The sequence below is a fragment of the Calonectris borealis genome, chromosome 3 (genome assembly GCF_964195595.1).
Source record: "Calonectris borealis chromosome 3, bCalBor7.hap1.2, whole genome shotgun sequence".
NCBI classification, from domain to species: Eukaryota; Metazoa; Chordata; class Aves; order Procellariiformes; family Procellariidae; genus Calonectris; species Calonectris borealis.
The window spans coordinates 80563190-80586744 of record NC_134314.1 but is presented as its reverse complement, the minus strand read 5'-3'; the positions used below and the strand labels follow the sequence as shown (position 1 = coordinate 80586744).

Sequence of the window (23555 nt, the reverse complement as noted above, 5' to 3'; positions counted from 1 at the left end):
TGGTTGCCCAGCAAGGAGCTCGATTTGACATTACTCTAGCGCTTCTGACATTCCTACAGCTAGGGACTGCTACAGGGAAAGCTAGGCTGGCTGCAGTCTCAGCAGGCCACCCACACGTGGTGTTGAAAGAAGGCTACTTGAAGAACAGATGACAGAGCAACTGATTCCCGCTCACCCAACTCATGTATCCCAGCACAAAGTCAAGTGGCATTCAAATTAAAGTGTGCTAGCTTTTAAAGATATGCCACAGAAGATAATCACAGACAGATGGGTTGTATGTGTGCTCACTGCTTCATGGAGAATCATACATCCTTCCTGAAATTATTTCAACCTCTAGAGTGTGGCACACAGTGATCTAAGGATCTGTGGGATCCAAATGGTTCCTATTTCAGTGTAGGCAGCAGAAAACTAGTGTCCTGTAGCATGGTCCCCAGTGTGTTCACCAGACACTTGGTATCAGGGCTTCTTCTCGCCCTCTGCATCACTACAGACTACACATACCGGCTTTGCTGCCTGCTAACCAACCACCTCCTAAGAAGCTGCAGCTGTCTGTCTTGGGAGCTTTAAACACAGGCATTTCTTGGTAGCAACAGCACCATGACCTTGTATTTCCATGACCAACTGTGTTTTCAAGTCCCATTTAAAGCAAATTACTTTCTGGGGGACTGAGCCACACGTTGACCTCACAAAACAGGTCTCTGTCTTGCTTCCAAAGTGACAATCAACAATTCAGTACGAGAAAACGAACTTCTGCGATTAGATCCCAGTTGGGCTGGAGAGCAAGACGTGGAGTGCCAGCGCTGTGCCTGTGCCTGAAACGAGGGGAAGTTACAAGCCTCACATTTTTGTGAGGGAAATGTTATACCTGCGAGCGCTCACCGCACCACATCCTCGCATTATTTTCGTTCGCACGCGGCTGCAGCACGACGACGGGCTCGGGTCCTGTCTCCGCAGCATCCCGGAGCTCGCTCCCGGCCGGGCGGGCGCTCTCGCCGCGGCGTTACCTGCTGCCTCGTCGGCCCGCTGTCTCTCCCGGGGGTGGGCGGGCACCCCGTCCTTCCCCGCCACCGGGGCGGGGGACGAGGCGAGGGCTGCCCCCAGGGCAGGGGCAGGGGCAGGCAGGAGCCGCCCCCGCGCGGGGCGGAGGGAGCGCACCGGCACTGGCTCCTCTCCGCGCGTATCCACCCCGAGAGGTGGCCCCGGCGCTGCCCGGAGCCGCAGCCCTCTTCCCTTCCCTCCCTCCCTCTCTCCCTCCCCCGTCCCCACCTCTCCTCCAAAACCGCAGCAGCCGCCGCGGCCCCACTTCACTCGCTCCGGTGCCAGCCGCGGAGCGGGGCGGGCGGCCCTGGCCGCAGGCACGGCCCGGGGCGGGAGCAGCCCCGCCGCCTCCCCGCCGCCCCACTGCCATGGCCGGGGTCGCGGCCCAGCGTTGACGATGCTGCTGGGCGCCCCGCGGGCGGGCGGCTGGGATCGCGGCCGGGTGGGCGAGAGGCTGCAGGCGGCCCTGGCCGGCCTCCAGGAGCTCCAGGTGCTGCGGGAGAAGCAGCGGGAGCTGGTGCGGGCCGCCCTGGCCATGCCGCAGCGGCCGGCGGCGGGCGGAGGAGAGCAGCCCCTGTCCGCCCACAGCAAGGAGCACCGGCTGGAGGCCACCCTCACCGCCCTGAAGGAGCAGCTGGTAAGGGACGGGACGGGGCGCCGCGCTGCCCCCGGGGCCCGTTTCCCGCCTCCGGGGGTCCTGTGGGGCCGCGGTGCTGAGGGCGGGCGGAGGGGAGCGCCGCCGGGCCGCGCCGCACCGGGCTGCCTGACGCCCGGCTCCTCATCGGGAGCCGCCGGCGCCGTTTCGGGGCCGAGAGCAGGCAGGGCGCTGCAGCCGCGGGCCTCTGCCGCTCCTCCCGCTCCGCCGGCGGCCGTTCCCCCCGCGGGCGGGTGCGAGCGGCGGGGCCCTGGGGGGTGGTCGCTGGGGGCGAGCTGCGGCGACCGCGCCCGTCGCCGTCACAGCCGTGGTAACGGTCGCTTCTTTTCCTCAGGCGGGGCTCACCTGAGCGCGGGTTCATCGACCCGAAATGCGTCGTGTTGGTAGAGGGCTCCGTGCCGGGAGGAGAGGCCGTTACCCGGCATTGCTCATTCATCGGAGCCGAGGAGTAGGAGATGATTAACTTCAGTAATACATGTATCGCCCTTGTCAGCGCTCAGCTTCCTAATTGCAGAGGCCGTTTGAATAGGAGATCAAAAGACAGACAGAGTGAGATACGCATAAATAGACTGAGCGCTCAGGGGTTTGGTACGGGCGCGTGTGCGTTCCCCTATGTGCGTGCGTTCCCCTATGTGCGTGCGTTCCCCTATGTGCGTGCGTTCCCCTATGTGCGTTCCCCTATGTGCGCCCGCGCAGCTGCGTGCCGGTAGGAGTCAATCCGCCAGGAAGGGGTTCGTGGGCCAGGAGTACTTTGTTCTTGGCACGGATTGCGTGATCAAAAGAGAAGAATAACTGAATGCCAGGCCTTGTGTTTGAAGCGTTACACCGGCCGCTTGCACGGGGTTTTTTGTGAAGGAAAAAAAAAAGTTCTGAATTGCGACTGAAACGAGTTTCATAGGTGAGACAACAATCAAAGGGTAAAGGGCTTTAATCTCTAGTATGGGCAATTACACACTTCAGTAAACTCGGACTTAATTCAGAGCCCTTTCCCTCCCTGTACTGGTGCAAGGTTTGGCTGTCAGTTATCAATCAGGTGCGAAAATAGCATGGTTATTCGCTCCCCGTAGGCAGCTTTATCAAGCAGCATCTCGGAATAAAATTGGCTTTAACCTTCAGGGAAACCTAGCCACCTCATGTGAGAACACAGCAGCGGGCGTATCTTGATTAAAGTAAAAAATGCAGGACAAGTGGACTGCCAGCCACTTGATTACCTGTCATTGATAATTTTAACTAATGGTTCTACTTTATTTCTTTTTTTTTTTTTAACTAAACGAAAGAATTGAAGGCATTTATTGCCTGTCTGGGGCCACTGGGTTAACAGAAACGCCCAATGACCTCTGATCATAGTGACTGTTCTTTTTTCGTGACAGCTGTTGTGCTTTAATTACTCATTTGTTTATATATTTTTCAAATAAAATATGAAAGCAGAAGATTAGCTTGTCAGGACTTTACTTACAAGGCTTTCCAAGGACGTGGGAGAAACCAGCCATTAAAATGGAAGAAAAAAATGGCCTTTAATTGCTGCCCTTAGAAATTCAGGAGTCGGGAGGATGAGAGTAACTCAGCACACTGCCGGAGAGGGATGGATTTCGCCAGTAGGTGCCAGTGCAATTATGGGAAATGTGTCTTCTGGGGGTGCCTGGGAGGGAAGTGTTCATAAAGCTTGAGGAATGACTCAGAACTACATAAATCCAGGGGCAGGTTCTTCAGCAAAAATGCAGTTGTGCGAATGCTTAAAGTAGTGATGCAAAGCTACGATTTGACCCGTGGCTGCTGGAAGCTTTTCAGACTGGCGTACCTGGTACCTTTATTGGCTTTTTCCCCTGCGAGTTGCAGACATATATTTGAGTAGAGGTGCATACTCAAAGCTGCTTAATAGCAAAGTAACCCCAACTGAAAACAGACTTTTCACAGTCCAGTTAGAAGTAGTCAACGGATCCTAGGAACTAGGCGACCACAGGCTGAAAACTTTCTTGGTGACTCATGAGTGGTGTATTGTACTCAAAACCCTTGAAAATTCTCTTCATGATCACAGGAAATTAAGTTAAAACTAAAAAGAACAGAAAATGCAAAGCACAGCATTGCTCGGGGAGTGTTACGTCTTCATCGTTGTTGTTCTTGGCCCATGGACGATAGAGTATGTGATCGCTGCTCTATAAGCTTTCAGATTGAGAAACTCATTAACAATGTAAATGTAGCTTTGCCTTGCAGTGTATCTTGATCCAAGTTTCAAGTAGGGCTGTAGCCCTGGGCTTTAGCGTGGTCATGGTTTAATTCATAAAAAGTTTGGTCCTTGCAACATAAAATGGGAAAGCTGTATCAGCTGGTGCTGGCTCAAGGCATCTCAGCAATGGAAACAAGGCAGATAAAGAGTCAAGCCAGGCTTCTCCTATAATGGTAAGGTGAGAAACAGAAGAGCAGAGGCAGTACTCCTAAGGAGCCAAGTGTCACTAGCGGGAATGGGTGGAGCAGAGCCATCAAATGCCGTAGGGACCACGTGTGGATCTCACTCCAGCATCCCAATCTCTTCCCCAAGAACAGGTACCAGCAACAGCCAGCAGCTGGCCTTTCCAGCAGTCTGCTGTAGGCAGCAAGGCTGCAGGCTTTCTGCGGCCCCCAGCAGTCATGTCCTTTTTTTGCCCCAGCCAGTGGCTCTTGTTGGTGGCCAGGGGCTCTTCTGGCAGCTGCAACTTACTACGGTGCAGGCAGGATCAGCTCTCTGTAGCAGAAGAGAAGCAGAGTAAGCAACGCCATCTACTGTCAGTGATCCCAAGGGTGCTAAACTAGTCTCTTGGCCAAACTGTCATGGTGACATAGAGGAAAAAGAAGAGATGCATATTCAGGCTGGTAAAAGAAAGGAATCTGTGACACGTTCACTGTCAAAGTAGGTGGATGTCTAAGGCTGCAGCATCCAGTATTTTCTCCGCTGTTGCCTCAGAGAACATGTTTACAAAAATCGGTTGATTTGATTTGAATCCTATGATTTTGTTTTGCAAGCTTTCAGGTGGCTTGTGATGTTATAAAAATGTGAGAAGGGACACATTATGTTGAAGAGGGAAAAAAAAAAACATCTGGTACCCTGCATTTGGCACAGATTTTTTTTCCACTTTAGATAGTTTTAAATAGAAGAAAACATGTTTTCAGCCAGGGATTTTTTTTTTAATGTATTAAACTAACTTTAAGTTTTTGTCAACTGAGAGAAAGAGGTGCTTCCAGAAGGAATTCACCTCACTCTGTAACAAGGGCCTGGGATAGGTGAGATTAATTTTCTTCTGAAACTGGCTGCTTTGCACCGTCAGTTACAAAAAGACTCAAGAGTGAATAGATTTTAGATGTGCAAAACTAGATAAGATTGATGCTATCTTTTGTCCATTCCAAAATACAGTTAGATTAATAAAATTATCAGGTGCTAATCTAAACCAATAGATGTCAACCCCCCCTTTAACTGCAGAGATTAATAGTTGAGAAGAATAGTCAAGTATGACCAGTGGTTCTTGGTGCCTTGATTTGGGGTGCCAGTTTGTGTTGATTTAAAGGAACCTGCTTTTCAGAGAGTGTTCTTCCTTCTGAAGAATGAGTGGTATGACGATATCCCAGATTTGGCTCCCAAAAACTGCAGGCCATCGATAGTACAAGTTGATTTGGAAAGTCTGGTCCTGCATTGTGCAGTGTACAGAAGTCTTCACAGCTGCATTGCCCGAAGCAAACAGATGGTTTCACCTGCAAGGTTTTGTCTCATGTAAAATTCATGTTGTGAATTGAGAAAGAGTGTGTTTAGGGTTTATTGTTCTGGGTGCTGCTTAGCGTGGCTCTTAGAGCAATAACAACCTCAAGCAAACACACCGGAAAAGTCATCCTTATCCAAATGGTTTGAGGAATGCGTCTCGTCTTGGGAGTGCAGAAAGAGTTAACTGAAAGATCAAAGCTACGAAGTCTGCTGGAAACATGAAAACCCAATGGTGTGAGACACCATAAAAGGGTTAAAAACGATGATGTAAATCATGTGTGTTGGTTAAAATGCTGTGAAAGCGCAGACAGAACCTGGAGGTATAATAAATAATCTTTGAATACCTGAGAGCCTTGTGGCCTCTCTGTCATTAATCAGAAACCACAGACTGAGGGATTGGCTGGCAAAACATTAATCATTAAGCAATTAATTCCAGCCGTGAAAACAAAACTTTGGGATTTCCTGAGTAGGTGGGATTGAAGGAGGCATGGCATGTTTTTGCTTTTTCATCATAAAGGAAGTAAAGAGGTACTGAGGAGATCACGCATTCATCATTCAGATGGGCTAGCAAATCTCCTTTATTATCCAGTTCTTCCCTTCCTTTTTGTTCATATGAAACAGGAAGAGGGAGAACCACCACGGGTTTTCCTAGGAAGCAGTAATGAGCCTCTTGAGCTTAAACCTTTCTAGATGTGTGACACTAACAAAAAGGGGCTTTATTTCTTATGTCTTATATGTTCTTCCAGTTCTCCATAAAAGCATTCTAGAGATACCTTTTTATTCTTCTCAGCAGCATCACCAGCCATAACAGTTGTCTTGTGAGACTCAGGACATCTGTCTTCTTTCTCTTTTCCTTGAATCCCAGTTTCTAATCATTTACCTATTACCTTAGGATCTTATCTTTCCTTGCTTTTAGTGTTTATAGTTATGGAGAAATGTAAAAATGCAAATATTAAAAGCTAAATAATCCAAACACGAGGAAAGTGGAGTTGAAAATATGTACGTACTGATTTTGATTTTCTGCATGTCATTTCATTTTGCAGATACTTTAATTAGTTCAAGGGACATAGATTACATTTTTTTCATATTTGGGGTTGGAAATGCTGCTAGAACTGCCACGTGTATTTTTAAATCTGAAATATACACATAAAGAAGAATCTTAGTCATGTTTTTCTCACCATTACTGAGTGGAAACCCAGCCCCTCAAGGGCTATGAGCACAACTTTACACGCAACTCCAAGAGACCACTTTTCTGTAAAGTACTGTTGGATGGATGGTGAGGTGTGATATAATTAGAAGCTGCCTAAATAGCGACTGGGCCTAGATAATTTGCCTAGTGCCGTGTGAGAAGTTTGTGACAGAAACCAACTGTGGTTCTTTGGCTGGTACCTAACGCCTGGCCATCTGCCTCGCCAAGCTGACAGCGTAACTGCGGGAGCTGTTACCTCAGATCAGCCTGGTCAGTGATTGCAGAAGGCAAAGGACCTTGTTGCTGGCTTCTGAAGGCTTGTTCACAAGCTTGAGACACTGTTTATTTTAAATACAGTCATTTTCACAGCAGTATTCAAATGCCACCTTCTCTTGCATAAAATGTGTGGAAATATCTAGCCACGAGACATGCAAGGAAAACTTTCAGCAAAACAGATGTCACAATTAGCGCAATGTACCCTTTCAACTATGAAGACAAGTCATCGCAGCCAAGGGTTTTACAGAAATGAGTATGCTGCCTTTACTTTGTGTGGCAATAACATACCTTTACAGGCAGTGGTTTCCTTTCATCAGGTGGCATCTTAGAGTTCGTGCAGACAATCCATAACGTTTATCTCATTCTCTGCTCAGAGGCAGTGTATGGCAAAACGCAGTGCATATGTTAATATCTTAATTAGTTAAAACATTACCATCCTCTCTAGAGATACAGTTCCTGCCACAGGTGTAACAAAAAACCCAAAGGTTAAAATAAGTATATTCGATATGAAAAGTTTTGAGAACTTGTTCAGCTGGGCAGAAGACAATATATACTGAGAAACAGAATGTTTTGTACTTGTCCATTATGTCGGTCTCCTTACAGAGAGCCAACTGCAACAGTCCCTAGCTAAGCAAAACACTTCATGAGAGCAGAATCTGTCCGGCACAGATGGCCTGAATTCACGCATTGCCACTGAGATTCTAACTGTGATTATTCTTCATTTCCTCCTTCTTCCCTCGACTTGTGAATTAGTCTCGTTTGAGGAGACAGGATGTCGGCTTGAAAAGCCACCTGGATCAGCTCGACCAGCGAATAAGTGAGCTGAAATTGGACGTCAGTAAGACCTCCAGTGAATACTTGGATAGTGACAGCCGGCCCAGCTCAGGTAATGTGCACTTGGTCATTTATTCCCAGGGGTGTGGTGCTAGGAGAACTGAAGGGTGTCAACTGCTGAGCAAAATTGTCTGTATTGTTTGGGCAGAAACAGTGCCCCATGGCTGAGGTAGAGAGTAGTCATCTGGCACAGAGCACACTCACAGAGCTGGTGGGAATTTTCCTGCAAAGTTCCTGGAAAGTGCTTATTCACTCAAGCAGTATTTTTTCTGGATTTTTTTTTTTATTTTAAAATGGACATTTTAGCCACAAATGGAAGGAGGAGGAGACAGATTTATTAATTAATTACCTTGTCCAGTGCAGAATGACCATTGGCTAAGTGGCTAGAGTACTTAGTAGAAGTGAAGAAGACCAACATCCATGTCAATGCTCTGCTTCAATCCAAGAAGGGTCCTGAACCTCACTAAGGCTTTGAAGATCACTACCACTGCAGTGCTCTGGCCAAATGAATGTTTGATCATTTATTTAAAAAACAAACAGCTGTATTAAAAGACTGGGAAAAAAACACCCCAACAGTTTGCTGGCTAAAGCTCTCATGGACAGAAAGAGATTGAGTTTCAGGTTTCTGGTCTGATTCACAGAGCACGCTGTACTGCAGACTTTTATAGCTAGGATGTCTGTTAAAACCGGTTTCTGTTATCTAGTCTGGGACAATGGGAATACTTCTTTTTAAACAGAATTTTGAAAAGCCTTAAGTCTTCAGTGAGACAAGGAAAGAATTTTTTATTTTACAGCATACGGATTTGCAGCCTGGTACTTAGAGTGGGTATAAAAAGTGCAAATTTCTGTTGAGGGTTTAAGTTCAGGAGTTGTGCGCTTAGGCACATACATACAGTTCAAAAGGAAACAGCTTCCTTTTCTGTTTGCTTTAAATAGAGAGGAATAATAAAAATTCCTATCTTGAATTTATACAGAGCCTTTTTTAATACTTCCGTAATTAATTGGCAATGATTGCAAGACCTGAAGAGGGAAGATAGCCTCCATTCTCTGCCCTTAGACATTCCAGCTATCATAGACTTGGCAGCTCTGATCGCAGGCTGGTTTTACTCTATTTTCCCATCCAAGCTGTGCTTGTGTGCACCTAGCACAAGTTACAACAGCGTAAGACAGCCCTATTTTACACCAGTTGCATAATAGTCCCCAAAGATTTTCTCCAGTGAAGAACTGGGCGTGATGGTGCTGCGCTTCACCCCATCCCATCTTCAGAACTAAGCATGCATGTGCGTGCCAAGCTGGCTCCGGGCCTAAGTAAATATGCAGAAGCCCAATAAAAGGTGGTTGAATTAGAGAATTTACCTCTGCTAAAGTTACCCAAATAAATGATCATAAATTTAGGCCTGTGGCACATAGCAAATGAAGATTTATTTTATTCTCTGCACTTTCCTTCTACAGAGCATGTTTAGTTACTGTAAATAAGAAATATCTTCCTATTTATTTTAACTCTGCAGGCTTCTATGACCTGAGCGACGGTGGTTCTTGCTCACTCTCCAATTCTTGTACCTCTGTGTACAGTGAGTCCATCTCCTCCTCCCACACCAGTCTCTTGCCCGGCTCTCAACACCCTAAAGCAAGGCTCAGTGTGTTTGATTACCGACCCAAGTCTGCAGATGAAACTACCGTGCACACCACCAGCTTCCAACAGCAGGGAACCTATGTCAGTGATGGATGTCGGATTACAGCTAGCACAGACATTTCTGGGACTCCTGCCAGGTCCCGACCGAGGCCAGTTTCCACAGGTAATCGACTGCAGAACTGGATGCTCATTCAAGAGAAGGTTATTACTTTTAGGACTTAATATACAAATGTGTAATAAATATATAGCACTCATTTTCAATACACAAAGTGAGAATTAATTGAAACCACAGAGCCAAACCGTTTACTGTCCAACTTTCACTTGTCTCCATACTCAGATACTTTTAAACAATAACAAATACGAGGACATATGCATTTAGAAATGGGAAGATATTTAAGTGCATGAGATAAAATTGTAATGAATATTGAGATTTTTTTTTTTAATTTACCTGCTTGTGAAATCAGAAAAATTGCAGTATTTGAAACACCTTCTGTGAAGGTACAGGGACATATGAAAAATACAAGGAGAATTCAGAATTAGAGGTGATGCATTTTACTGAGAAAGAGGAGAGACACTTCTAGACTTAGTGCTTGTTTTCTCAATCTGTTGTAAAATGAGTATGATAATCCATATATATATAAGTCTTATGAGGAGCAGCTGAGGGAACTGGGACTGTTTAGCCTGGAGAAGAGGAGGCTGAGGGGAGACCTCATCGTGCTCTACAAATACCTGAAGGGAGGTTGTAGCGAGGTGGGTGTTGGTCTCTTCTCCCAAGTAACAAGTGATAGGATGAGAGGAAATGGCCTCAAGTTGCACCAAGGGAGGTTTAGATGGGACATTAGGAGAAATTTCTTTACTGAAAGAGTGGTCAGGCCTTGGAACAGGCTGCCCAGGGAAGTGGTGGAGTCACCATCCCTGGAAGTATTTAAAAGACGTGTAGATGAGGTGCTTAGGGACATGGTGTAGTGGGCATGGTGGTGTTGGGTTGACAGTTGGACTCGATGATCTTAAAGGTCTTTTCCAACCTTAATGATTCTATGATTCTATGATTCTTACCCTATTTATTCAAATTCATGTGGACTCAAACAATACTCCTTTTCATAATTTATTATGTACAGTTAGGGATAAGACACCAAAGGTTAATTGACTATCGAGGAACAGTCATGAGCCTAATAGTGGATCAACCATGAATTTGCATCATACCTTTAGACAAAATGGACAAGTCCATTAATATTCCAAATCTCTTGTTTACCCATCTGTGAAGTGACATCATATCACTTCTTATTCTGGGTCCTTCCATGGCCTCAGAGCAACCTTGTGTTAGTGCAGTTCATATGGTGACCCAGCCAGATGTGTGACAGTTCCATTACAGAAACAGGGAAGCCATTGGGAACATCATTTCAAGTACCATGTCCCTCTGGAGTCATTCCCACAGCTTCTTGACCTGAGCTAGCTCACCTCTGGCTTGCTTGGAGCAGAAGCAAAGACCACCTGTTCTGTACCTATCTGTGCAGACACACCTGAAGCGGTGGTGGTAAATTATAGCATAAAAGCAAAGTCTTCTCAAGGCTTCTCAGAGGCTGGGGATGGAGCTGAGCTTGAAGATCCATGGCTTCCATGTTCGGATTACAGACTTCTTGTTCTATGAGAAACTTTCCTGCCTTGCAACATTTTGCTAAAGACCCCAGGGGCTTTATGGTTTTTTGGGTGTGGAGATAGACTAGCAGAAAAAGGGATAGCTGATGTTAAATAGGGGTGCAGGAGTGAGGCTACAGACCTCCTTCAGCCCTCCTTCCTTTTTCCACCACCACCTCCCTTCTTCCTGGCTCTTACTTCCTTCAGTGTGAGAAACGTAAGTAGTGGGGTAGTAGTGGGTGTAGTCTTGAAACAATTCTCGCAAAGTTGACCACATTGCAGAAAGTGAGGCAAGATGTTATTTCAGAAAAGCATCATTTGGAGAGGGGAAGAAATTTCTCCTTTTCCTCTACTTTTACAGAAATCTAAGGAGAGACACTTCCAGACTTAGTGCTTGTTTTCTCAATCTGTTGTAAAATGAGTATGATAATCCTTATGTATACCGTACCACAGGTACAAACCTGCAGGTACAAACCGATTGCCTTTTCTTTCAATGGCAAGCGGAAAGCTTGCTGAGACACCACAAGCGCAGCATTCTTTTGACACCTTCCTGGTTTGTTTGCACAAGAGAGCACCACTACGCACTGCCAACAATTTACTAATGAATTTTCATTATAAAAATATGTTGTTTGAGAAATCATCATCCTAACCTTTGCTGTAGCAGGTCTGTAAGTGCCTTAGGTAGGACACTGCAGACAACGCCAAATTTTGAAGTCTTTCAAAAGCTTCCTGGCACAGGACAGAAATAGTCACTGTAAGTGAAATATGTGGTTGGATTTGATGGTTGGGTTTGCTGGTAGCATAAAGCAGCCAGGAAATCAGTTAGCTGAGGATTTGTTGGCACTGAAGTCTGCACTGCTGTGCAGAGAAATCCAAGCTAACTGCAGGTGGTTCCAGTACTCTTGGTACCAGAGGTAACACAGCACCATAGCACTCTATCGGATGACTTGTCTGGATGGAACAGTCTTGCTTCACACAAGAACACAGCCTGTCCTCTCAGCGCACGGGAGATGCTCCTGAGAGGAAGGTGCAGCAGTCAAGTGTAACTTACAGCAACCTTGACAGTGCTCCAAAATTTAAGAGATCTGAATTGGTGGCCATAAATGCCATCTTCAGAGACTGAGCCTCCCATCTGCCTTAGATGTAGTTACCCTTAGATTTTTTTCTCTGTCAAAGTAACGGTTCTTTAGTCCATTCTTCTACATCCTTAAGGTTGACTTTTAAAAACCCCAGACATAGAATTATGGCATTCCTGATTTTCTGCCTTTTAATAAAACCCCTGAATATTTCTGTCTGGAATTGAATACTCTAAGAAGTTAGTTACTTCAGAAAGGCATGAGACTGGTAATGTTGTTATCAAATGAAACGAGAGATCCAGTTAGGAGGTTAGGATTTGGAGTTAAGGAAAAGTAGAACCACGTCACTGTCTGGCCTATGGGACACACGAGTCTTAATGGCTGTCCCATGTGCGTTGAGTGCTTCTGTTTACTAATGCCTTACTAAAGCAAAATGCAAAAGAATAAACAACTACAGCTTCCAGCATTTAAGAGGTTAAGAAACACTATAACCTAGTGTCTGCTTAAGTCCTCTTAAAGCAGCTGGTTGAGTACTACAGATTTTTCCAAGACACGTGATATAAAAGGATTGGAGGAAAAGCTGGAATTCAAATTTATCCACTTTAAAAAAAAAAAAACATTGACTCTGCATGCTGGAAATTTCAGGAATTTCTGAGTTATTGTCATATATCCAGAGGAAGTCTTTATCCTGTCCTGGGGGGAAAGTGTTCAAAAACTGTATCTGTTGTCTTGGATAATTTTACATGACATTCAGCTTCAGGCTTTCTGGTTGTTGGATTCACTTTTTATCTCTGCTAAGAAATAAAAATAATCCCTTGTTTTTGTTTAGTTGGTTGGGTTCCTGTTAGTCTGTGACATTCTAGAACATTTTTGTATGTGCACAGATTTACTTTCATCCAAGTAGCACAGTTTAAATTTCCTGCAAAGGCATGGGTTTTATTATTGGCATTAAAAGGCATTCTAATCTCCGTTATGCTCAGGTGAATAAAAGCCTTGAAGTAAATCAGTGGTCTTGGAGGACTGAAACTATTTTCTTCATTCATGCTACTGATTTTAGTAAAAGCTAGCACATCCCTCTGAAATAGCACTTTTAGCATAAGCCAGATTGAATGTAATTGTCTGTGATTTAATTAGGTTATTTATTTTCATCCACTGTGTAGGTGACTTGGAAAGACTCATTCCAGCAGACACTAGATTTCAGAAAGAGACAGATCCCAAATCCATGTTGCCTCTGTGCCATGCTGGAGACAAGCACTTGCTCAGCGTGGACCCCAAATTCCAGAACGACTTGGTCTGCAAGAATGGCATTGATGTGTATCCTTACCCAAGCCCCCTTCATGCGGTGGCTTTGCAAAGTCCCCTTTTCTCCCTGGTGGGGACATCCCCAGAAGCAGACCCCCAGGCTCCTCCCAGCAAACCCACACCTAGTGCGACAGGTCCCAGCTTGATTAGGACTAGCCCAACCACTGAGGCCAAGCCAGGGGGTTACATCAATAAATTACTGCAGCTGACGAGATGCAAAGGGAACAATCGGGCTGATGCCAGTGAGTGGGTTTCAACAAAGAGCCAGCCAGCCACAATGCACCAGAGGCTCATTATAACCCCCAGCGCCGGTGGAGTGAAAATTAACAGCAGCAGTAGCCAGCTGGAAAAACAAGCGAGTTCTCTGGAAAGTAACAAAGCTGAAGGGAAGCTGCAGAGAGAGGTGCCGGAGGGGGAATGTGCCAAGCAGCAGGAGACCATGCACTGTGTGACTGAAGAACAGCCATCCGCTCGGCCTGACGCAGAGCCGTCAGCTGTGAATAGTTGTTTCCCTGCCAAGTCAGCAGCCAGGGGCTCTCCTCTGGCAGAGGCGACGGACAGCAGCGTGGAGCGCAGTTCACCCTGCTCGCAGCTGTGCCAGGAGGACTCCAGCCCAGGCAGCTGGAAGGCTAAAGCCATCCCGCCCAGAAAGCCGCCCCTCAAAAGGTGTGGCAACGCCAAATTGGCGAACGCCGGGTGTCACGAGCGAGTGGCACGCAGTGACTTCGTTCATGCTCAGTTCGTCCCTGCAGAATCCCACCAAGTCCGGGTCAAGTTTGCCAGCTCCAAAACAAAGGCAGTGAAGATAAAGAGGAGGAACAGTGAAAAGGTACTACGGCCTGGCAAGCAAGCCTTTTGCATGGAGAAGGCGAGAGGGTCCCATGGGGCTGCCAGGCTGCCCGCTGAGTGGAATCAGCCCGAAAGACCACACGGAGCGAAGAGCCTGGTGCGGAGACCTTCGTATTCTGGTGACGTGACCGGCAGGTCGTGCTCGGAGTCTAGCCTGTTGCCCGTGCAGGTCAGGCTCCCCAGCGTGCCATCCAGGCCAGAGCTCTACAGAGCCTCTGCCAATGCTCTGTATTCCCTCGAAGCAGCTTGCCTAGACACAGCCAACAAGAAGAAGCAGCGCAAGTGGCAGTCCACAGTGGAGATCTCCGCCAAGGCCCACCTGACCAGCCTCTCTAGTAGCTTCAGCCTGGGAGCGCCAAGGCAGCCAGCAAGGAGAGCTGGCGTCCTGCGCACCGTCAGCATGAGGGCTCGCTCCAAGAGCCAGCGCCACGGAGCTTATGCCAAAAGCGAGTCAGACCACTCCGAGTACTCTGCAGAGTGCGCTTCCCTCTTTCACTCCACCATCGCAGAGACCAGCGAAGGGGAGGTCAGCGATTTCACGACGAACCGTTTCGGGGACAGCGAGTCCAGTGAAAGCGACTCGGGTGGCAGCAGTAACAGTAGCAGCCTTGCCCTTGACTACGACGAGGGGGATGAAAGTGAGCTGATTTGGCCTGAAGGTTCGGTCAGGCAATCGGGGACTGTCCAGGCCTCTTCCAAGCCTCTTCCCCCAGTGCCCAAAATCTGTCGCATCAAAGCTTCAAAGGCACTAAAGAAGAAGATTAGGAGGTTCCAACCTGCCTCTCTGAAGGTCATGACCATGGTTTAAGGGAGAGCAAGCATCTGTTTCTTACAGTGAGACACCCCGCTGGCTCTCACTTGCGAAACAAGAGAACCCACGTGCAGAGAAAAGGACTTGCTTAAACGAACTGTGAATAACCCCTGAATCAACACAAGGGATCTTGTTTGTTAATGCCTGGACATAAATGTCACTGTATCTAATTTCCTCTTTTGCCATTTATTCTGTAAATATGGATCTGTGTATATTGTGTGATGCCTTTTTTTACTATGCAGAAGGGTCACCATGCTGAAAATGAAAACAACCTCTGCCATAAGATTTTACAGGTAGGCTCTTGATGGTTTGTTGACCATATGCACCCACAGAATCAGTCCCAGACAAAAAGGCTTCCCAAGAAGAGGGGCTCTTCCCAGCTGGATATTTCGTAGCATCCCTCCCTCTTGTGAGGAATTCTTTGCAGTCTGAAGCCTGCATTGACCATCCAGCTGTCACTGTGCTCGTATGGAAAAGCTCTCAGCGCTCTCCATAGTTTTACTTTCTTTCAGATCACCATCCCATACCTTCTCCCAAACATGAGGAGGACGAGTCTGTTCTTCTGTAAAAACATACTATGTTTCATCAAGAAGGCAAATGTATCTGTGAACGAGAACAAGATTTCAGTTTGTTTCCTGTTTTCAAAACAGAGACTATAGGGTTTTTTTCCCAAACCCCCTCTTTATGATGTTCCATGTTATTGTTCATTTGTTGAATGGGTGAAAGAACATGAGGGCTCAGTGCCACAGTGTGTGAATAGCTGGGACTGAAATTATGGCTTTGCCCCTGAAATTGCAAACTCAATAAATACTATTTAAGGTACTTCCGAAAATTGTGCTTGTCTACTTTGATGTCTAAAGAAAATTATTCTGATCTCTAACATCACATCAGGAATGCAGAGGAGTTTTCTTTCGTGAAACAGATCTGTGTTTTCACGATCGCTGTGCAGAGGGGTTCTTTTTTATTTTTCAGAGGGTTGCTGTAGCTCAGTCCAGGCTGAACCAGGGTCCTTTCAGCCTCTACCTCAGGAAACCTGCTTCAGCACCTGCTTCTAAATGAGTGAATTTAAAAACACAATTTGTATTTAGGACAGAGTAGTGTTTAACTGACTCAATTAAATTGATGCAGTTTTGTCACAAGACACTCTTAATTTAAAACACGAATTTATGTATACATAATGTGTTTTGAATGTATTTGAGGGCACCTGTGTGAAGCTTTAAATCAGTTGCTAAACTGATGAAGTGATTTTTTTGTGTTCAGACAAGCAGTCCTAATTCTTTCCTCTGAGCACAGCAATCTGGAAGCTGAGCTGAAGTTCACCCTGTGTTTACCAAAGAGCAGGTTTTATCCTCCTACCCTGTTTCAGTGCCCAATCTGAATACATTCCTGGCCTGGGAGATGTAGGCATTACCTCATTCAGCCGAGTGTACTGGGTCTGAAACAAAAGGCAAGTGCTTTGCAGAAACTGTGTAGAAAAGAGAGCTTGTTTACTCCAAGGATTCATTAGCAAACAGAAGCATTGAAAGACTAAACTTTTAGCCAGTGCCTTCTATTCTTTGGAAGCTATGTTATGTTTTTAAACCACTCTATTTTCAAATCATTTTTTGAAAATGAGGTAGAGAAAAGTAAAAGTTTGTAATAAGTCATTTAATTCAAGTAGTCGAGCTAGTGCATAACACCATTCTTACTGCAACTAGGAAAAGTTTACATTTTAGTCAGTGGAATATGTTTAAGCATTTTTTCACGGTCCCAAGAGTATTGGACATAATCACTCCTGCAGGATTAATGGGAGAATTTCACAGGTCTGGTGGTGGTTTCTTGTTCAGCATGTCTAGCAGCAGAACAAACAAAATAGTGATTTATGCCATGTTGACTTTCTACACCACAAAAGGATTCTTTTTCCCGTGTACACAAAAGGTTTGGTTTGGGGGAGTGTGTCAAAAGTTACATATGAACCCTTAATCCATGGATTTTCTGTATTGGGGTGGGGTTTATTGGTTAGATGGGAATTTTGAGAGTGGTTTTTTCGTGGGGGAGGAAATTGTTCCTAACTAGAAAATTGCTCTGGGTAGGAGCGTTCTGAAACCTGGTAAAAACCGCCACCCAGTAGCTCCCTGCCTTTTTATCAGAGTAAGCTCAAACAGTAAGTTTGTGGTCCCACAACAAATCCCGCTTTAGGGCTGTTAATACTCCGTCAGAAATGTTGCCAGACACATGATGAAAGTGCTGATCCAGAATGAACTCACACTGCCAATTCAAATAAAGAAAAATGATGACTTAATTTTGTACTGACAGGTTTTATGCCAGATGAGGTATCACTGCCTCTACAGCTCACACTTTCTGCCAGGTCAGATAACGTCTTCCTCCCAGAGCCAGCGTAAAGCCAACATAAAAGCAGAAAGCTGGCATAAACATCATCATCCTATGCCTTGACTAATTTGACAGAAAAATGATTATGTGCCCACATTTGATCCAGGGGAAACCTGTGGTGCTGGAGAACCCCAGCAATGCGGAGAACCTGCTGCTAAGGGTTGAGGTATCACCCTTGTATGTGCAGTGATGCTATCGAGCTGTGACTTTCTGGGGAGGGCAGAGCGGGTGGTGCCACCCCTCCTTACTCCAGGACATTGGACCTTCTCCCTGTCACTGCCCTTCAGAAACACTGCTTTCCTCTGCTGGAGCAGAAACTGCATTGGGACCAGAGCTCTGGAGGGAAGAAGTAGGACAGTGCAAAGTGCAGGAGACTTGGGTGGCCAATGCTCCAGCTATACTGGCATCAAAAATATGATTGTAGTTCAGTACACTGGTAAAAATTGGTACGTTTTGTTGGCATGTACACTGAGAATTTTGATAACAACTGGGTACGAGTGTGACACCTGTCAGTGCTCTGTCCATTGGAGACTATGGGCTAGCCCTGCTGACAGCACTCAGGAACATCTGCCTCCTAAACAGATCTGAAACATGCTTAAAATCAACAAATATCAAGAAATACTTTGATGCACTGTTCTTTTATATGTACATACTAAACATCATAAAAACAGCTTTCAGCTCCATATGAAGCCTCATAGTGAGAATCAGGGATGCTCAGCTTTACTCGTGGTCATGGCAATACAAAATAGCAATATTCACTGTCCATTTTCCCTTCCAGAAGGAATCCACAAAATCTTTTTACCTCGCAGCGTCTTGTACTATAAAGGCCTAAGAGAATGCAAGAAATGTCAGTCGGTGATTCAGTTAGAAGTCTAGCACCAAACCTGATACACTTCAGGAGTGAGAAGTTTAGCACTTTCACTGTGACTTGATTAGCAAGTGTATAGATCTGACGGCTGTTTCAGAACAGCTTTATGCAGCGTCTCTGTTGCAGGAGCTAACATCTGTCATCATTGCTCGAAGCTCTAGTGAATCAAAATCATCCACTGCTGAAATCTATGCACCAGATCAGCAGTTTCCTTCTGTCAAAGGCAGACATTTACACTTTGGTGTAGGAGCAAATCGCTCCTAAACCACAAAGGAAAGAAAAGAAAGCAAAAAAAAGAGAGAATAGAAAGGGAATTAAGGAAGCTTTAAGAGCAATTTGCAGAATAGATCAGAATTAATGATTTTAAAAACTTCATTAATCCTTTTATTGCTCTAATAATTTTGGAACTGGATAATTACCAGCCGCCTTGGCCTTGGCACAATCTTAGATTTTCAAGTCCACATCAAGTACCCAAACCGTGGAATAGAATCAGAGAACTGACGTTTTGTTGGATTCACCATCCTTCAGACCAGACCTTCGTTTGAAGTGACTTCTGGTCAGGCAGGGCACTGGTCAAAAGAAAGGCAATTATCATGCGGCAAGTCTCAAAACCAGCTCCGAGTGATTCTCATGCTGGTGAACTTGAGTCCAGTGGACATTTTAAGGCTGTGCTGCAGTCTGTTTCGTATTTGCTTATCCATCCTGGTCCAAAGCTCTGAAGGGGTGAGAGCTGAAGGCGAGAGGTGCTCCAGGAGCAGCTGACAGGCAGGCGATGGCAGCGGCTCTTTGGGAAGCGAGTCGCTGCCCACAGGACGAGGCAGGCAGGCACCAGAGGGCTCTGGCATTTCCAGCGCCAGCAGCCTTTGCTAGCTTCTTTATCGTTGCAAGGACTCTAACCCAACCCCACCGCTGCTCACGTGGCAGTGCTGAGATTTGGATGCTGCACTTGAAAGAGTCAGAGGCCACCTGCACCCAAAGCCACAGGCCGTCACTCCTGAGCTACAGGGCCAGGGAGCGCCCCAGCCCAGAATCCTCCCAGACTACCAAGTGCAAAACCCCCAATTAGGGAAAGATTGCTCAAAGGAAGCATGCAGCAAATCAAAGCATCTGTGACCGCTGTCTCTGACAGCGAACAAGACAACAGCATGGCAGGGAAGGACTGCCCAATTGCTACTCTGAAGCAATAGCAGCAGCTTTCATTTTCAAGCCCCCTTTTTGAGCCCCCCCCTCAACCATCCTGGGGCTGAAGGGATCACCCCAGCCGTGCTCAGTGGAAAAGAGTAGCTCAGCTTTTAACTGCAGCAGCCCCTCTGCCCTCCACCCCACAGCAAACCCTTTGGCTCCTGCAGAGAGCTGTAACACCTATTGCTCCCTAACCATGAACTCAGCCCTCCTCGCTGAACGCGCGCCCCAGGAAGCTGCCCTGAGACGAGCAGCTTGAATGACCGTGTAAAGGAAAGAACATATGTTAATCTGGAAAACAAGGAGTCCTATGTCTGAAACTTGCCTGTGAGGAATACAAACATACAATGACACCAATACAGCATTTAGGCAGAGTCTCCCATATCTGATATGGATGTGAAGGAGACCTGGGATTCCATCCTTAGCTGCTACTCTGCGCAGACAGCTCCTGTGATACTTCAGCTACAGGTGAAGAGCGATCAACAGGAAAAGGGCTCAGCTAAGTTTGTGCTTCTCAGGTTTAAAACCATCGCAGTATGTCTAATTATACTGCAATGCAGAATGTCAGCAGAATAACAGCTGAAATGAGCAGAAGTCCGACCACCATCAATTCTATTAATTCCATGTGTTATCATTATAATGAAGCCTGGAGACTATTGTTAGCTAATATTGATTTTTTTCAAGCATTCCAGTGCTTTTCCTTTCTTTTCCTGGCTCAGCATTTGTAACTAGTGATGCAGTGCATCAAATTCACCCATGACATAATTCCTAGGAAGTCACTAGAGCTGCCCCACAGATTCATTTACCCCCCTCATGCTGTTCTCAAGGTGTCAGCAAGTGGGATGATTGGCATGACAGATGGAAAATAAGGAGGATTTCAGACCTCGCTTTCATTTTTGATTGGGCTGCAGGCTGTGGAAGTAACTGTGTTTATGGCTGATTTGCCTGGAGAGAATCCTGCTGCCATGTCATATCTGTGTTAGTGGCGGAGCAGGGGAGATGGTTAGGGTTATGCAGAGTGATGGCATTTCATGTTTATTCTGATTTTCACAACACAAATTGAAAGAGTATCAGCAGTCTGGTAATCCTGTAAAGCTACAAACCAAGAGAGGAGAAAGCCCGCAGATCAAATTGACTAGGCAGGGCTGACCAGGCAATGTTGAACCCAAACTGCAGACTTACAAGCCCCAAATGAAGAATCTCAGTTTCAGCAGGAGACTTGAGCAGCTGGATGTGCTCAAAAGCTCTGTCAAATCACGCTGGGTGCCTAGTCTTCAGCATCCAAGATAGAGACGCCAGGCTAACAAGTTGCTCTTGTTATGCTTTACTGCAAATCTTTACGCCTACATTTACATGCAATATTTTCCCTCCATTCCTAGTGTCCCAAAAGTGAGTCTAAAAAGCTAAAGGTTCTAATTCACTCAATGCGTTATTACGTTTAAGACTCTCCCAAACTCTTCTGCAATTTCCAAGATGGAATGATATGAATTCATTGACTCTTGAGGCAACAGGAAGTATCCTTCAGCGGGAATCCAGAAGTGAAACTTGCACCTACACGACAAGTTGTAGCATCAACAAGAGCTTTAATATTTAACATATAAAAGTTCAAGACTTTGTCTGCACCACTGCAATGCTAAAACACAAATAAAATCTTAAATCTTCTAAGATTATTAGCTCATTCGCTAATGAAAGCTGGGAAGTTCAATGATGAAAACAGTCTTTGAGTTTGACCACTACCACTGTCTGGGTATGCAGAATTTAGCAGAAAATGCCAGTAGTACGGCTTTTTACACCTTTTTTTTCTGTTTTCTACTTAACATTCCCTAAAGAATAAAATCAAAAGAAGAGAAGCAGAAGTTCATTTTCATGCTCTTCGTTAGGAGGGTCATCTGACTTGACCCTCCCTTGATGCACTTGGACATGCAAAAGGGCAAGAGCAGAGACAGTTGCAGTCAGGATGAAAATTGGTTGTATCTTAAACATGCAATGCAGAAACTATTTTTTAATCTATTCAATGGCAAGGAAGTGGAAGAAGTTAATGGCTAGGGCATACTCAAAGTCTCCTATGCTGAGATCATTGGAATCAAACATATTCCTTATCTCAGATGCAATTTATGGTAAAAGGCTATGTGAACAGAAAATATTTGCAAAGGGAAGGAGATTTTCCTGATTATATACTAAGTGTGCTCACTAACTGTGTTGCTCGCCATCCTTCTGTGCGTAACCAAATCAAGGTCTCTTGTGTCCCCAATATTGCTATTTCACTGTGGCATTAGTGGAAGAACAGGGTGCTTATCAGCTACACTGTGGCCTCTGATTGCTGAGAATTTCACCTTGGCATAGAACTTTCTATATTCCGTAAGTACTGAGGTTTATTAAGTTATTTCTTGGCATGCAAATTTGCCATACATCTTCACAGCATTAGATGTATATACAGATATTTGGGAAGAGGCAGTTCAGTGGATGGGTGGATGTGATTATGTCCACAGACATTGCTTTGGAAGCAAAGCAGAAAGCTTTGGGACTACACTGTATCTTGTCACTGATTCTGACTATATTTTCCAAAGAAAATAAGTCTCAATACTGGAGAGGTACTGAGAACGAGATGCTGCTGATTAAAATTAGTACTGTGAACATTTCTCTTTTTTGTTTTAATCACACCTACTGAAGTTAACAAGTTTGGGGATGGTTCTATCAAATCTGACTTTGGAGTGGGCTGAATTTCTTGAAAATAATTCTGTGGTGTATTTTGTTAAACCAAGATGTTCAGGAAGCTTCATATGTGCTTAACTGATTTGCACCTGAATTCTGAATCATCTGAAGTGTACTCGTAACTATCAGAAAATTCTGCCCCTTTTTCTCCCTCTCACAAAAAAAGTAGGCGTATGTTGCACACGTACAAAGTATCTCTAATAAAATGGGTATGATTGTAGAATGGCTTTTCTAGCTCTTCACGCTACATTTAGATACTGTGATTTTGATTATGTTTGCATCCTGGGTCTCCTTTGTTGTCACTGGGGCACTGGAATTGATATAATACTTGTATGCCTACAACCACAGCTTTATAACCAGTATTTATAGAGTGCAGGCTGCTTCTAGGAGGTCAGAGAAAGGTAACTATGAATAGTAAGCCTAATGCCAGCAGGCTTAACTACACTGTACCACAGTATGAACTTTCGTTTCAAATTTTTAGGAGCTCACAAATCAAAAAAGGCTGAAAAAATACATATTGTCTCCTAGGTGCCCAAGATGAAGAGGACTTCAGAACAGGGAATCTTTAAAGCCAGAAATAGGAAGAATTCCAGGAGAGCTGAGATGAGAAAAAAACAATTTCACAGTCTGATGATAAGTTACAGCAAAGCAAGGGGAAAAGCTCTCCACAGATGGTGTTAAATAAGTGCAGAGGACTGAAACAGGCTGCAGGAGAGGCAGGGAGAGTGATAAAAAGGGACACTTTAAAGCTCTGCTATTATAGGAGGGTTAATAATTTTCTAGCACTGTGGTTAGTATATAATCACAGCAGCCTCCCACATTAAGCAACATCGGTGTGGTTGTCAGGGAGGCGTGTGTGCCACGGAAACGCGCTGGGGTTAGAAGCCAAGTATCCCAAATGTGTTTGCATCATCCGCAGCCGAAGGCGCCCTCCCAAGCCCCGCGGGCGGTGCCAGCTGCCTGGGGGTCACCTTCCCGCCGGGCTGCTCCTGCACCCCATCCCCTCCAGCCAGCCTCCCTCGCTTCCCCGGCTGCTGTGTCCCATGTCTGCAGCCGGGAACCTTCCTCCAGAGGAATTCCTCTTTTTCTCAGAAGACTTGTCAAGTTATAAAGATTAACCTCAGAGCGTGCAGCGAACTTTTAACAACAAAATGTTTGGCCATCTCTCCACAACCAGCCTGCAGAAATGCACCCTCATGGCTCTTGTTCATTCCTATGTCTCTGGGGTATGCAATTGGGGATACTGAGGGTTAACTGCCCTAGATAGCAAGGGAAGCTACTGCAGAGAAGGATGCAGCCTGAGCTAGAAATCAAAACCAAAAAGGCAACAAACAGACCCTCCACTGCCTTTTTTTTCAGGTGCAACCAGGCACTTCCATGCAAAACAGACACCATGCG

The 23555-nt window shown here is 45.6% G+C and overlaps 1 protein-coding gene across 1 annotated transcript; it reads left to right on the top strand.

The window, feature by feature from the left end:
* Positions 1–1435: 1435 nt before the first annotated feature.
* DACT2 (dishevelled binding antagonist of beta catenin 2) lies at positions 1436–15804 on the top strand. The gene is made up of 4 exons (XM_075146341.1): positions 1436–1675; positions 7639–7771; positions 9228–9515; positions 13224–15804. The coding sequence occupies exons 1-4, from the start codon at positions 1436–1438 to the stop codon at positions 15020–15022; spliced, it is 2460 nt and encodes an 819-aa protein (XP_075002442.1). The 3' UTR covers positions 15023–15804.
* Positions 15805–23555: the final 7751 nt, after the last annotated feature.

Bases quoted from the DNA above. Each gene is read 5' to 3' on its own strand.
- DACT2 (XM_075146341.1), top strand. From the start codon at position 1,436: ATGCTGCTGGGCGCCCCGCGGGCGGGCGGCTGGGATCGCGGCCGGGTG. The intron at 1,676-7,638 runs GTAAGGGACGGG...CTTGTGAATTAG, and splicing joins CCGCCCTGAAGGAGCAGCTG to TCTCGTTTGAGGAGACAGGA. The intron at 9,516-13,223 runs GTAATCGACTGC...TCCACTGTGTAG, and splicing joins ACCGAGGCCAGTTTCCACAG to GTGACTTGGAAAGACTCATT.